The sequence below is a fragment of the Branchiostoma floridae genome, chromosome 4, assembly GCF_000003815.2.
Source record: "Branchiostoma floridae strain S238N-H82 chromosome 4, Bfl_VNyyK, whole genome shotgun sequence".
Classification (NCBI taxonomy): Eukaryota; Metazoa; Chordata; class Leptocardii; order Amphioxiformes; family Branchiostomatidae; genus Branchiostoma; species Branchiostoma floridae.
The window spans coordinates 14,412,436-14,423,764 of NC_049982.1; the positions used below are offsets into that span (position 1 = coordinate 14,412,436).

At 40.9% G+C, this 11,329-nt stretch overlaps 1 protein-coding gene across 1 annotated transcript in view; it reads left to right on the forward strand.

Moving 5' to 3' along the window:
* Positions 1–11,329, forward strand: part of LOC118413586 (fibropellin-1-like) — a 17,804-nt gene continuing 6,475 nt past the window's right edge. Inside the window, exons 1-26 of the mRNA XM_035817112.1 lie at positions 1–124; positions 6,006–6,116; positions 6,210–6,320; positions 6,425–6,535; positions 6,626–6,736; positions 7,027–7,137; positions 7,231–7,341; positions 7,435–7,545; positions 7,636–7,746; positions 7,851–7,961; positions 8,052–8,162; positions 8,252–8,362; positions 8,453–8,563; positions 8,654–8,764; positions 8,854–8,964; positions 9,055–9,165; positions 9,255–9,365; positions 9,456–9,566; positions 9,660–9,770; positions 9,861–9,971; positions 10,062–10,172; positions 10,263–10,373; positions 10,478–10,588; positions 10,693–10,803; positions 10,894–11,004; positions 11,109–11,219. Of these exons, the coding sequence (XP_035673005.1) occupies positions 1–124; positions 6,006–6,116; positions 6,210–6,320; positions 6,425–6,535; positions 6,626–6,736; positions 7,027–7,137; positions 7,231–7,341; positions 7,435–7,545; positions 7,636–7,746; positions 7,851–7,961; positions 8,052–8,162; positions 8,252–8,362; positions 8,453–8,563; positions 8,654–8,764; positions 8,854–8,964; positions 9,055–9,165; positions 9,255–9,365; positions 9,456–9,566; positions 9,660–9,770; positions 9,861–9,971; positions 10,062–10,172; positions 10,263–10,373; positions 10,478–10,588; positions 10,693–10,803; positions 10,894–11,004; positions 11,109–11,219 (2,899 nt within the window). The remainder of the gene's footprint in view (positions 125–6,005; positions 6,117–6,209; positions 6,321–6,424; positions 6,536–6,625; positions 6,737–7,026; positions 7,138–7,230; positions 7,342–7,434; positions 7,546–7,635; positions 7,747–7,850; positions 7,962–8,051; positions 8,163–8,251; positions 8,363–8,452; positions 8,564–8,653; positions 8,765–8,853; positions 8,965–9,054; positions 9,166–9,254; positions 9,366–9,455; positions 9,567–9,659; positions 9,771–9,860; positions 9,972–10,061; positions 10,173–10,262; positions 10,374–10,477; positions 10,589–10,692; positions 10,804–10,893; positions 11,005–11,108; positions 11,220–11,329) is intronic.

The following is an 11,329-nucleotide window of genomic DNA, read 5'->3' on the forward strand; positions in this document are numbered from 1 at the left end:
ATGGCGACAGACGACAGGCCAGGGGAGTTGGACAGTATACAGCTATCCATGTTAAATGGGCAGCAGTACTGGATTGGAGCAAGGAAACTGGATGTGTTGGACAAGTTCTACTGGGTTGAAATAGGTGTGTTAATAGAAAGTGGTATACAAATTATTTCAGCTAATTTAGATAAATTTAGATGTAGATAGCTTACGTGATGCGTCCTATATACTTTGATATCAATTATGCAAATAGGAATCTAATGTGCATAATCAACGAGGAAGTTGTCTAAACTCGCTCTGTTCTACTATATGACTTATAATTGCAAGATTTTGTGGGTAATGTCAATAAAGCACCCATGTTTAGGGGCAACATCTCCAAGGCCAATCAACAATACACGATTCGTTAACACGCTTTCCTTTGATTCTTTAAACTATCCTAATATAGCAACTACACGAGACTTCTTTTCTATTTGTGTGATCAACAACTGTTGCAAACGATCGAATTAGCAAGAAACAATTGCAACAAGACTGGCAATAAAAATGTATTATTGCCATGACGACGATTGAGGGTACAACAATACAGCTCAAATCAGAAATAGACTGGAACTTCCCTGTCGCACTATCCCTGGCACAATATACTAGCCCACCTGTAACATAAACCTACAGCCAGCAGAAATGTACTATCCCCGGTACAGCACAATGGTCTGCCAGTGACCTAAACCTACAATTGAGCACTACAGAAGTATTTCCTGTCTGCCTGTGGCGTATGGCTTGAACAAGCTCTAGAAAAGAAAATGTATCCTTCATAAAATAACATAACATAACAACCAAGACAACGTGATCTATTGTGCAGAGTTCCCCGTCTAGTTTCAAAGGACAAATTCCTCCAGGGAGCAAGTGTGACCTACATTCCACCATTGCATACCAGAGATACATCTGGAACAGATTTGGGGGGGAGGGCTTGCATACCCAGCATACTGCATTCCTGTGGAAATGCCTGTGCAATTCCTAGAATTTTTGCAGACTGAATGCAAAATATACCACTTGACGACTCCCCTGAGGCGTCGTCAAAAATGTTATGGACTATTATTTTGCATCAGGATGTACACAACGTTACATATTATCTGATATGCTAACCAGTAGTTATATTTCATTATTGAAACAAATGTCGTCGTTAATTTGAAAGGTCGCCTTTGTTTTTCCGCAGTGTCCTCTGCAAATGGAGATTGTGTCGTTGATCCTGAATGGAAGATAGACTGCGGAGGAGACTGTGGGGCCAAGGGATGCTGCTGGCAGCCGGCGTCTGAGGGTTCTATAGAGCCCTGGTGCTCTTATCCAAACAGTTAAGACTTTTTCTGCATTTTTTAAACATTTTTTCATTATATTCCCCTGCCTCGTTTGTTTGTTTGCTTTATAGTTGTCTTCCATCTGTCCTCTAACTCTGGTCCTGCTGGCATGCCTGTGCCAATTTAACCTCCCAGATCTGATTGCTTCATTAGATTATTTACTTTTCCATTCGGTGCGCATTGATTTGGTATGCCACATTTAAATGAGAAATGCCACAACCTCCTAGAATACAGGACCCACTTGCATGTCTTATGCATGCGCAAATTGACAATTGTCGTGCGTTGCAGGGCTAGGGTTTTAACCCGTATCGTGCAATCCACATGTACATGAAGCATGATAATACATAATGTATATTTTTATCCTTCCAAGTCATATTAAACTAGAGTTCCACGAACACATCTCTTCGCCAAATAATCATGCCTTTGTTCAAGACTATTAGGTCTCATTCATGTAGTACTAAATAGCACCTACCCGTCCCCAAAAGCAAATGACTGCATAAACGTGTGTTTGTAGTAGTTGAAAATTCCATTTATTCATCCCATCTGACCTCGGGTATTGTTTTTTTACAAACACACATACATTCTACTGCAGTACCAAAGGAAAATAGCCATTCCACTTGGAACATTTGACGACTCTCAATGTCTCAAACTTTTAGAATGAGGAAAAACATGTTTCCATTGCTACGGGCTCGTTAGCACATCATTAGCATATGATCCACAGCCTCATATTACCGTCACCTTTGATGGTTTCTCTTTACACACGAGAGAAACCATCACGGCCCCCCCACTGAACCGAACCAGGACCAGGTCCGGAGGTGGCTAAGGACAGTTTGTGGAAATACCATCATACGCCCTTTATTCCCTCTTTAGACAGGTGATGGTTAAGCATCATATGAGGGTTAACTGACACAGGATGGTTAAAGCGACCCTAAGTGTAAAGTGCGCCTAAGTTTTATTTAGATTAATGTATGGTATGTAACTCCTCTCATCTGCTATAAAACTTGGCCAAGCTCTTAGAGCTAGCATGCATCACTCTGGTACCGAGACATTTCTCTATGCGCAAACATAAAAAAAATCTCTAGACACTCAGAGCCTTTTTGGAGTATAATGAATGGATCACTGTTATAAGGGTCCAGCAAGCTTCCCGAGTTGATGTCTGATGTCCTCGACTGATTGACTGACTGACTGTTAGACCTGGGTATTTGGACTCTCAAAAAAGTACTAGTGTCATGCTCTCAAGCTACTAACAGCAAATGTGCTACCAATATCATAGCATGGATAATAATGATAAGAAGGAAGGCCTGTTTGATGGCCTATTAACACTGCTGATCTTCCCAGCCTTGATTGAAAATGCCACTTGACCACTGGCTCATATCTTAATGTTACCAGAAATATATTTTGCTCCCAGCAGAAAGACTTCTAATGAGCTTATTTGGTTTGAATATAAAGCCCTAAGCCTAGAGACACTTGTTCATGCTTCTCTCCCCTGCAAACAATTAACAGGTCAATGACATGTGTATCATCAGGCTAATCTGTTAATCACATCTCTGATTAGATTGGTAACAGAAGCAATCTTCTAAAGTACATTGAGGAATAAGTTCCTTACATTAGATTGTCTGAAAGTTATGTCATGCTCACCCAGCTATTCAGAACTAATTCTATGAACAGCTTTTTTATTTTACCAAAGATCCAAACTTTGTAATTCAGGGCATCTCCAATTACTGGGGACTGACTTCCCGGCCACGGTATGCCAAGGCGATTAGTTCTGCCCGACCTTTGATTTGTCTTTGAATTGAGAGGTCATCTCTGTGCTAAGGCCGGGAAGAGTGAGGGCAGGGGGTTAATTTGGTGTGACTGGCTCTTGTCATGGGAAGGAGATCAGGCTTCTGCTACAGTCTGAGGGGCTAGGGTGACACTTTTGTAAGGGATGTTCTTCTCCAGGATAAGTTAAAGTAATTATATTAAATAGACCGCGATTTACATAATTAGCATCTCATTATGTTGATAATCACCCAAAGTACCTACCTACCAAAAGCAAGGAATATCCATCAATCCCCTCTGGAATTATCCTTCTTAAAAGATACGAACTATAAGACCCACTGTAGTTCCAAACAAGCTGCTAGGGGGCCCAAAATTACACCATTTACTCCTAGTGCCAACAGCTATCCACCACTAAAAAATCATGAACCTGGCACTTCTGGAAAATTTAGGCGCAAACTTTGACGCTCACTTGCAGTACTAAAACAAGTCGCTAGGAGGCCCATTATCGAACTTGACCTTCATTTCTGTGTCCCCTACCTATCAACAAAATATCATTAGCATTCATCAAGAACATCTTGAGTTATCTTGCATACAGACAAACGCACTTACATACAAAGCCAGCTACAGCACCATAGGTAAAAGCTAGCAAAACCATTCTCGCACATGACAATCCTTTACACAACCGCTACACACCTACCAAATATCGTAGAAATCGCCCAGCTGCATTTTGACTTATGCTTCCCGAAACAAACCTCGAAAAAATACAAAGCTCGCTGCTGTACCATAGGAAAACGCCAGGTAAACCATTTTCAAACTAGGCATGCCTCTTGACAACCGCTACACACCTACAAAAAATCAAAAAGTTCCATCCACAATTTCTCGACTTATATGTTGTTGACCTACATACAGACCCAAGTCGGCAAAAGCATACTCTATCGCCATTGGCGAAGAGAATGAAATATTCATTAGGTGGCGTCAAACTTAAGGCTATGCCACTTATGACCAACGTGCTTTACCAAAAAATCCTTTGAATATCGACGGAGCACGGTAAAAGTCATTTAAGGACTTAGTAACCGAGTTTTAATCTTTGATGTATAGTAAGGTATTAAGATACTAATGCTATATGGTGGTGCACTAGTCATGACTACGGTGTATATGTTGCAGACTTAGCCGCAACATCAGAGATACCCAACATTACATCCGATAAAGATGTAGACTGTCTTGTCTTGGGTAAAAACGGATTCAGTCCCATGAGTTGTGGCGGCGCTCATGAAATATTGTGTGAATCAGGTAAGTTTCCGAATTAATTGAACGCTCGTGATGTCAATGAGTGATGTACGTATGTAGTGTTGTGTACCTTAGCTCATATTCATGTCCAGGTCTGGACTTTCAGTCTGGACCTGAACCCATCATTGCATCTGTTCTTTGGAGGGGGAGCGGGTAGTGGTGCGTACCTAAACTCATATTCAGGTTCAGGTCCGGATTCAGGTCCAGCAGTTCAGGTTCAGGTCCGGACGTTTAAGTCCGGACCTGAACCCATCATCGCATATCATGTGCACTAGAATTTTTTTTTGAGGGAAAGGGGGGATGGTGCATGCATATAAAATTGCATGTGAGCATGAATTCAAATGCAATGTGAAAAATTATATACAGCCAGTGTAAACACAAAAAGTTTCTTGTCTTTTTCCAGTGCAAATTTCACTGTCTATGGAAGGTTTTAAATGGCTTAGAACAAAAAAAGGGAATATAAGTGACAGATTGCTTTTTGCAAGTCCGGACTTGGCTCCGGACATTTAGTTTTTTTTGGGACTTGGACCTTAACATTTTTAGGTCCAATTCCAAGCCCAGGCTCTAGGTACGCACCACTAGAGGGGGTACATATAAAATTGCATGTTAGCATGAATTTGACATGCAATGTGAAAAATACATTCAAATTATATACAGTCAGTGTAACAGAAAAGTTCAGGAATAAACGCATAATGGTCCTTTTCCAGTGCAAATTTGGAAGGTTTTAGATGGTTTGGAACAAAACAGAGAATATAACTGAGAGATAGCTTTTTGCAAGTCCGGACTTGGTTCTCGACATTTAAGTTTTTTTTTTACTTAAACCTAATTAAACGTTTTGCAGTTCCAGTTCCGGGTTCTAGGTACGCATCACTATACGTATGTGTGTTCTAAGTCTCGAATTAGGGAAATATTTGATTACACCCAACATGCCTGTTACTCAATACCAAACGTTGTATCTAGTTACTGGATAATGTTTCTCAAGACGTCTGTTCGGCGACAAAACAAAATAACGTCTGGAGAAGAAAGTGATATCGTCATCCATGACAGTATGACAACAAAGAAAATATATTACATACATATTAAATGGTAAATATTGAATAACAAACCAAAGTTGGCGAACTGAAATAGGTATGTCTTTTTAAAAATATTTCAACTAATTTAATCGACAGAGCAAAAGTGTAGCATTGAAGATATCAACATCACAGCCTCATGTGGAGAAGTCGTCCATATCCAATGCCCATCAGGATTCCAACTAGAAGGAGATAATATTCTAATGTGCACTGGGGGAAACAGTGGAAGTTTCAGAGGAGTGTGGAATGGCACTGCTTCGTGTAGAAGTAGGTACACTTTCTTAACTATGTATCGTACATTTCAAACCTTGTGTGCAAGAGCAAGGGCTTAGCTATAGATAACTGAATAACATCATAAACAGCAACTGGAGCAATTTTTGAAATAGATATAATGTTTGCTCTGTAACTTTATAAAACTATATACACACTACATATTAGTTGAACTGATTTAACAAAAGCATAAATGTTTTGACATTTACTTGCACGAAAATTACAAAACAAAAAGGCTTACAAATCGACACAATAATGAATTGTATCACATTTTATTTGTTGATAACAGATATCGATGACTGCTTAGCATCACCCTGTGTTCATGGCACCTGTAACGATGGCGTCAACTCCTACACGTGCAGCTGTGACGTGGGCTATAATGGAAAAGACTGCGGAACTGGTGAGTAAATGACAAAGCTGGAATTAGTTGATATTTGTAGGTAAACAATATCTTTTTTGGCATGACATTTTTTGTTGTTTTCTTTATCTACAGAAGTCGACGAGTGCGAATCATCACCCTGTGTTCATGGCACCTGTAACGATGGCGTCAACTCCTACACGTGCAGCTGTGACGCGGGTTTCAATGGAACAGACTGCGAAACTGGTGAGGAATTGATTTAGAATAAAATGACAAGGCTGGAATCAGTTGATATTTCTTGCTAATCATTTTTCCAACATCACGATTTCTGATGTTTTCTTTATCTACAGAAGTCGACGAGTGCGAATCATCACCCTGTGTTCATGGCACCTGTAACGATGGCGTCAACTCCTACACGTGCAGCTGTGACGCGGGTTTCAATGGAACAGACTGCGAAACTGGTGAGGAATTGATTTAGAATGGAATTAGTTGATATTTGTAGCTAAACAATATCTTTTTTGGCATGATATTTTTGTTGTTTTCTTCTACAGATATTGACGAGTGCGAATCATCACCTTGTGTTCATGGCACCTGTAACGATGGCGTCAACTCCTACACGTGCAGCTGTGACGCGGGTTTCAATGGAACAGACTGCGAAACTGGTGAGGAAATGACAAAGCTGGAATTAGTTGATATTTGTAGCTAAACAATATCTTTTTTGGCATGATATTTTTGTTGTTTTCTTCTACGGATATTGACGAGTGCGAATCATCACCTTGTGTTCATGGCACCTGTAACGATGGCGTCAACTCCTACACGTGCAGCTGTGACGCGGGTTTCAATGGAACAGACTGCGAAACTGGTGAGGAAATGACAAAGCTGGAATTAGTTGATATTTGTAGCTAAACAATATCTTTTTTGGCATGATAATTTTTGTTGTTTTCTTCTACAGATATTGACGAGTGCGAATCATCACCTTGTGTTCATGGCACCTGTAACGATGGCGTCAACTCCTACACGTGCAGCTGTGACGCGGGCTTCAATGGAACAGACTGCGAAACTGGTGAGGAAATGACAAAGCTGGAATTAGTTGATATTTGTAGGTAAACAATATCTTTTTTGGCATGACAATTTTTGTTGTTTTCTTTATCTACAGAAGTCGACGAGTGCGATTCATCACCATGTGTTCATGGCACCTGTAACGATGGCGTCAACTCCTACACGTGCAGCTGTGACGCGGGTTTCAATGGAACAGACTGCGAAACTGGTGAGGAAATGACAAAGCTGGAATTAGTTGATATTTGTAGCTAAACAATATCTTTTTTGGCATGATAATTTTTGTTGTTTTCTTTATCTACAGAAGTCGACGAGTGCGATTCATCACCATGTGTTCATGGCACCTGTAACGATGGCGTCAACTCCTACACGTGCAGCTGTGACGCGGGTTTCAATGGAACAGACTGCGAAACTGGTGAGGAAATGACAAAGCTGGAATTAGTTGATATTTGTAGCTAAACAATATCTTTTTTGGCATGACAATTTTTCTTGTTTTCTTCTACAGATATTGACGAGTGCGAATCATCACCTTGTGTTCATGGCACCTGTAACGATGGCGTCAACTCCTACACGTGCAGCTGTGACGCGGGTTTCAATGGATCAGACTGCGAAACTGGTGAGGAATTGATTTAGAATAAAATGACAAGGCTGGAATCAGTTGATATTTCTTGCTAATCATTTTTCCAACATCACGATTTCTGATGTTTTCTTTATCTACAGAAGTCGACGAGTGCGAATCATCACCCTGTGTTCATGGCACCTGTAACGATGGCGTCAACTCCTACACGTGCAGCTGTGACGCGGGTTTCAATGGAACAGACTGCGAAACTGGTGAGGAAATGACAAAGCTGGAATTAGTTGATATTTGTAGCTAAACAATATCTTTTTTGGCATGATAATTTTTCTTGTTTTCTTATACAGATATTGACGAGTGCGAATCATCACCCTGTGTTCATGGCACCTGTAACGATGGCGTCAACTCCTACACGTGCAGCTGTGACGCGGGCTATAATGGAACAGACTGCGAAACTGGTGAGGAAATGACAAAGCTGGAATTAGTTGATATTTGTAGGTAAACAATATCTTTTTTGGCATGATATTTTTGTTGGTTCTATCTACAGAAGTCGACGAGTGCGAATCATCACCTTGTGTTCATGGCACCTGTAACGATGGCGTCAACTCCTACACGTGCAGATGTGACGCGGGTTTCAATGGAACAGACTGCGAAACTGGTGAGGAAATGACAAAGCTGGAATTAGTTGATATTTGTAGCTAAACAATATCTTTTTTGGCATGATAATTTTTGTTGTTTTCTTCTACAGATATTGACGAGTGCGAATCATCACCCTGTGTTCATGGCACCTGTAACGATGGCGTCAACTCCTACACGTGCAGCTGTGACGCGGGTTTCAATGGAACAGACTGCGAAACTGGTGAGGAAATGACAAAGCTGGAATTAGTTGATATTTGTAGCTAAACAATACCTTTTTTGGCATGATAATTTTTCTTGTTTTCTTCTACAGATATTGACGAGTGCGAATCATCACCTTGTGTTCATGGCACCTGTAACGATGGCGTCAACTCCTACACGTGCAGCTGTGACGCGGGTTTCAATGGAACAGACTGCGAAACTGGTGAGGAAATGACAAAGCTGGAATTAGTTGATATTTGTAGCTAAACAATATCTTTTTTGGCATGATATTTTTGTTGTTTTCTTCTACAGAAGTCGACGAGTGCGAATCATCACCCTGTGTTCATGGCACCTGTAACGATGGCGTCAACTCCTACACGTGCAGCTGTGACGCGGGTTTCAATGGAACAGACTGCGAAACTGGTGAGGAAATGACAAAGCTGGAATTAGTTGATATTTGTAGCTAAACAATATCTTTTTTGGCATGATAATTTTTGTTGTTTTCTTATACAGATATTGACGAGTGCGAATCATCACCCTGTGTTCATGGCACCTGTAACGATGGCGTCAACTCCTACACGTGCAGCTGTGACGCGGGCTATAATGGAACAGACTGCGAAACTGGTGAGGAAATGACAAAGCTGGAATTAGTTGATATTTGTAGGTAAACAATATCTTTTTTGGCATGATATTTTTGTTGTTTTCTTCTACAGATATTGACGAGTGCGAATCATCACCTTGTGTTCATGGCACCTGTAACGATGGCGTCAACTCCTACACGTGCAGCTGTGACGCGGGTTTCAATGGAACAGACTGCGAAACTGGTGAGGAAATGACAAAGCTGGAATTAGTTGATATTTGTAGCTAAACAATATCTTTTTTGGCATGATAATTTTTGTTGTTTTCTTCTACAGATATTGACGAGTGCGAATCATCACCTTGTGTTCATGGCACCTGTAACGATGGCGTCAACTCCTACACGTGCAGCTGTGACGCGGGCTTCAATGGAACAGACTGCGAAACTGGTGAGGAAATGACAAAGCTGGAATTAGTTGATATTTGTAGGTAAACAATATCTTTTTTGGCATGACAATTTTTGTTGTTTTCTTTATCTACAGAAGTCGACGAGTGCGATTCATCACCATGTGTTCATGGCACCTGTAACGATGGCGTCAACTCCTACACGTGCAGCTGTGACGCGGGTTTCAATGGAACAGACTGCGAAACTGGTGAGGAAATGACAAAGCTGGAATTAGTTGATATTTGTAGCTAAACAATATCTTTTTCGGCATGATAATTTTTGTTGTTTTCTTCTACAGATATTGACGAGTGCGAATCATCACCCTGTGTTCATGGCACCTGTAACGATGGCGTCAACTCCTACACGTGCAGCTGTGACGCGGGCTTCAATGGAACAGACTGCGAAACTGGTGAGGAAATGACAAAGCTGGAATTAGTTGATATTTGTAGCTAAACAATATCTTTTTTGGCATGATAATTTTTGTTGTTTTCTTCTACAGATATTGACGAGTGCGAATCATCACCCTGTGTTCATGGCACCTGTAACGATGGCGTCAACTCCTACACGTGCAGCTGTGACGCGGGTTTCAATGGAACAGACTGCGAAACTGGTGAGGAAATGACAAAGCTGGAATTAGTTGATATTTGTAGCTAAACAATATCTTTTTTGGCATGATAATTTTTCTTGTTTTCTTCTACAGATATTGACGAGTGCGAATCATCACCCTGTGTTCATGGCACCTGTAACGATGGCGTCAACTCCTACACGTGCAGCTGTGACGCGGGTTTCAATGGAACAGACTGCGAAACTGGTGAGGAATTGATTTAGAATAAAATGACAAGGCTGGAATCAGTTGATATTTCTTGCTAATCATTTTTCCAACATCACGATTTCTGATGTTTTCTTTATCTACAGAAGTCGACGAGTGCGAATCATCACCCTGTGTTCATGGCACCTGTAACGATGGCGTCAACTCCTACACGTGCAGCTGTGACGCGGGTTTCAATGGAACAGACTGCGAAACTGGTGAGGAATTGATTTAGAATAAAATGACAAGGCTGGAATCAGTTGATATTTCTTGCTAATCATTTTTCCAACATCACGATTTCTGATGTTTTCTTTATCTACAGAAGTCGACGAGTGCGAATCATCACCCTGTGTTCATGGCACCTGTAACGATGGCGTCAACTCCTACACGTGCAGCTGTGACGCGGGTTTCAATGGAACAGACTGCGAAACTGGTGAGGAAATGACAAAGCTGGAATTAGTTGATATTTGTAGGTAAACAATATCTTTTTTGGCATGATAATTTTTGTTGTTTTCTTATACAGATATTGACGAGTGCGAATCATCACCCTGTGTTCATGGCACCTGTAACGATGGCGTCAACTCCTACACGTGCAGCTGTGACGCGGGTTTCAATGGATCAGACTGCGAAACTGGTGAGGAATTGATTTAGAATAAAATGACAAGGCTGGAATCAGTTGATATTTCTTGCTAATCATTTTTCCAACATCACGATTTCTGATGTTTTCTTTATCTACAGAAGTCGACGAGTGCGAATCATCACCCTGTGTTCATGGCACCTGTAACGATGGCGTCAACTCCTACACGTGCAGCTGTGACGCGGGCTTCAATGGAACAGACTGCGAAACTGGTGAGGAAATGACAAAGCTGGAATTAGTTGATATTTGTAGCTAAACAATATCTTTTTTGGCATGATATTTTTGTTGTTTTCTTCTACAGATATTGACGAGTGCGAATCAT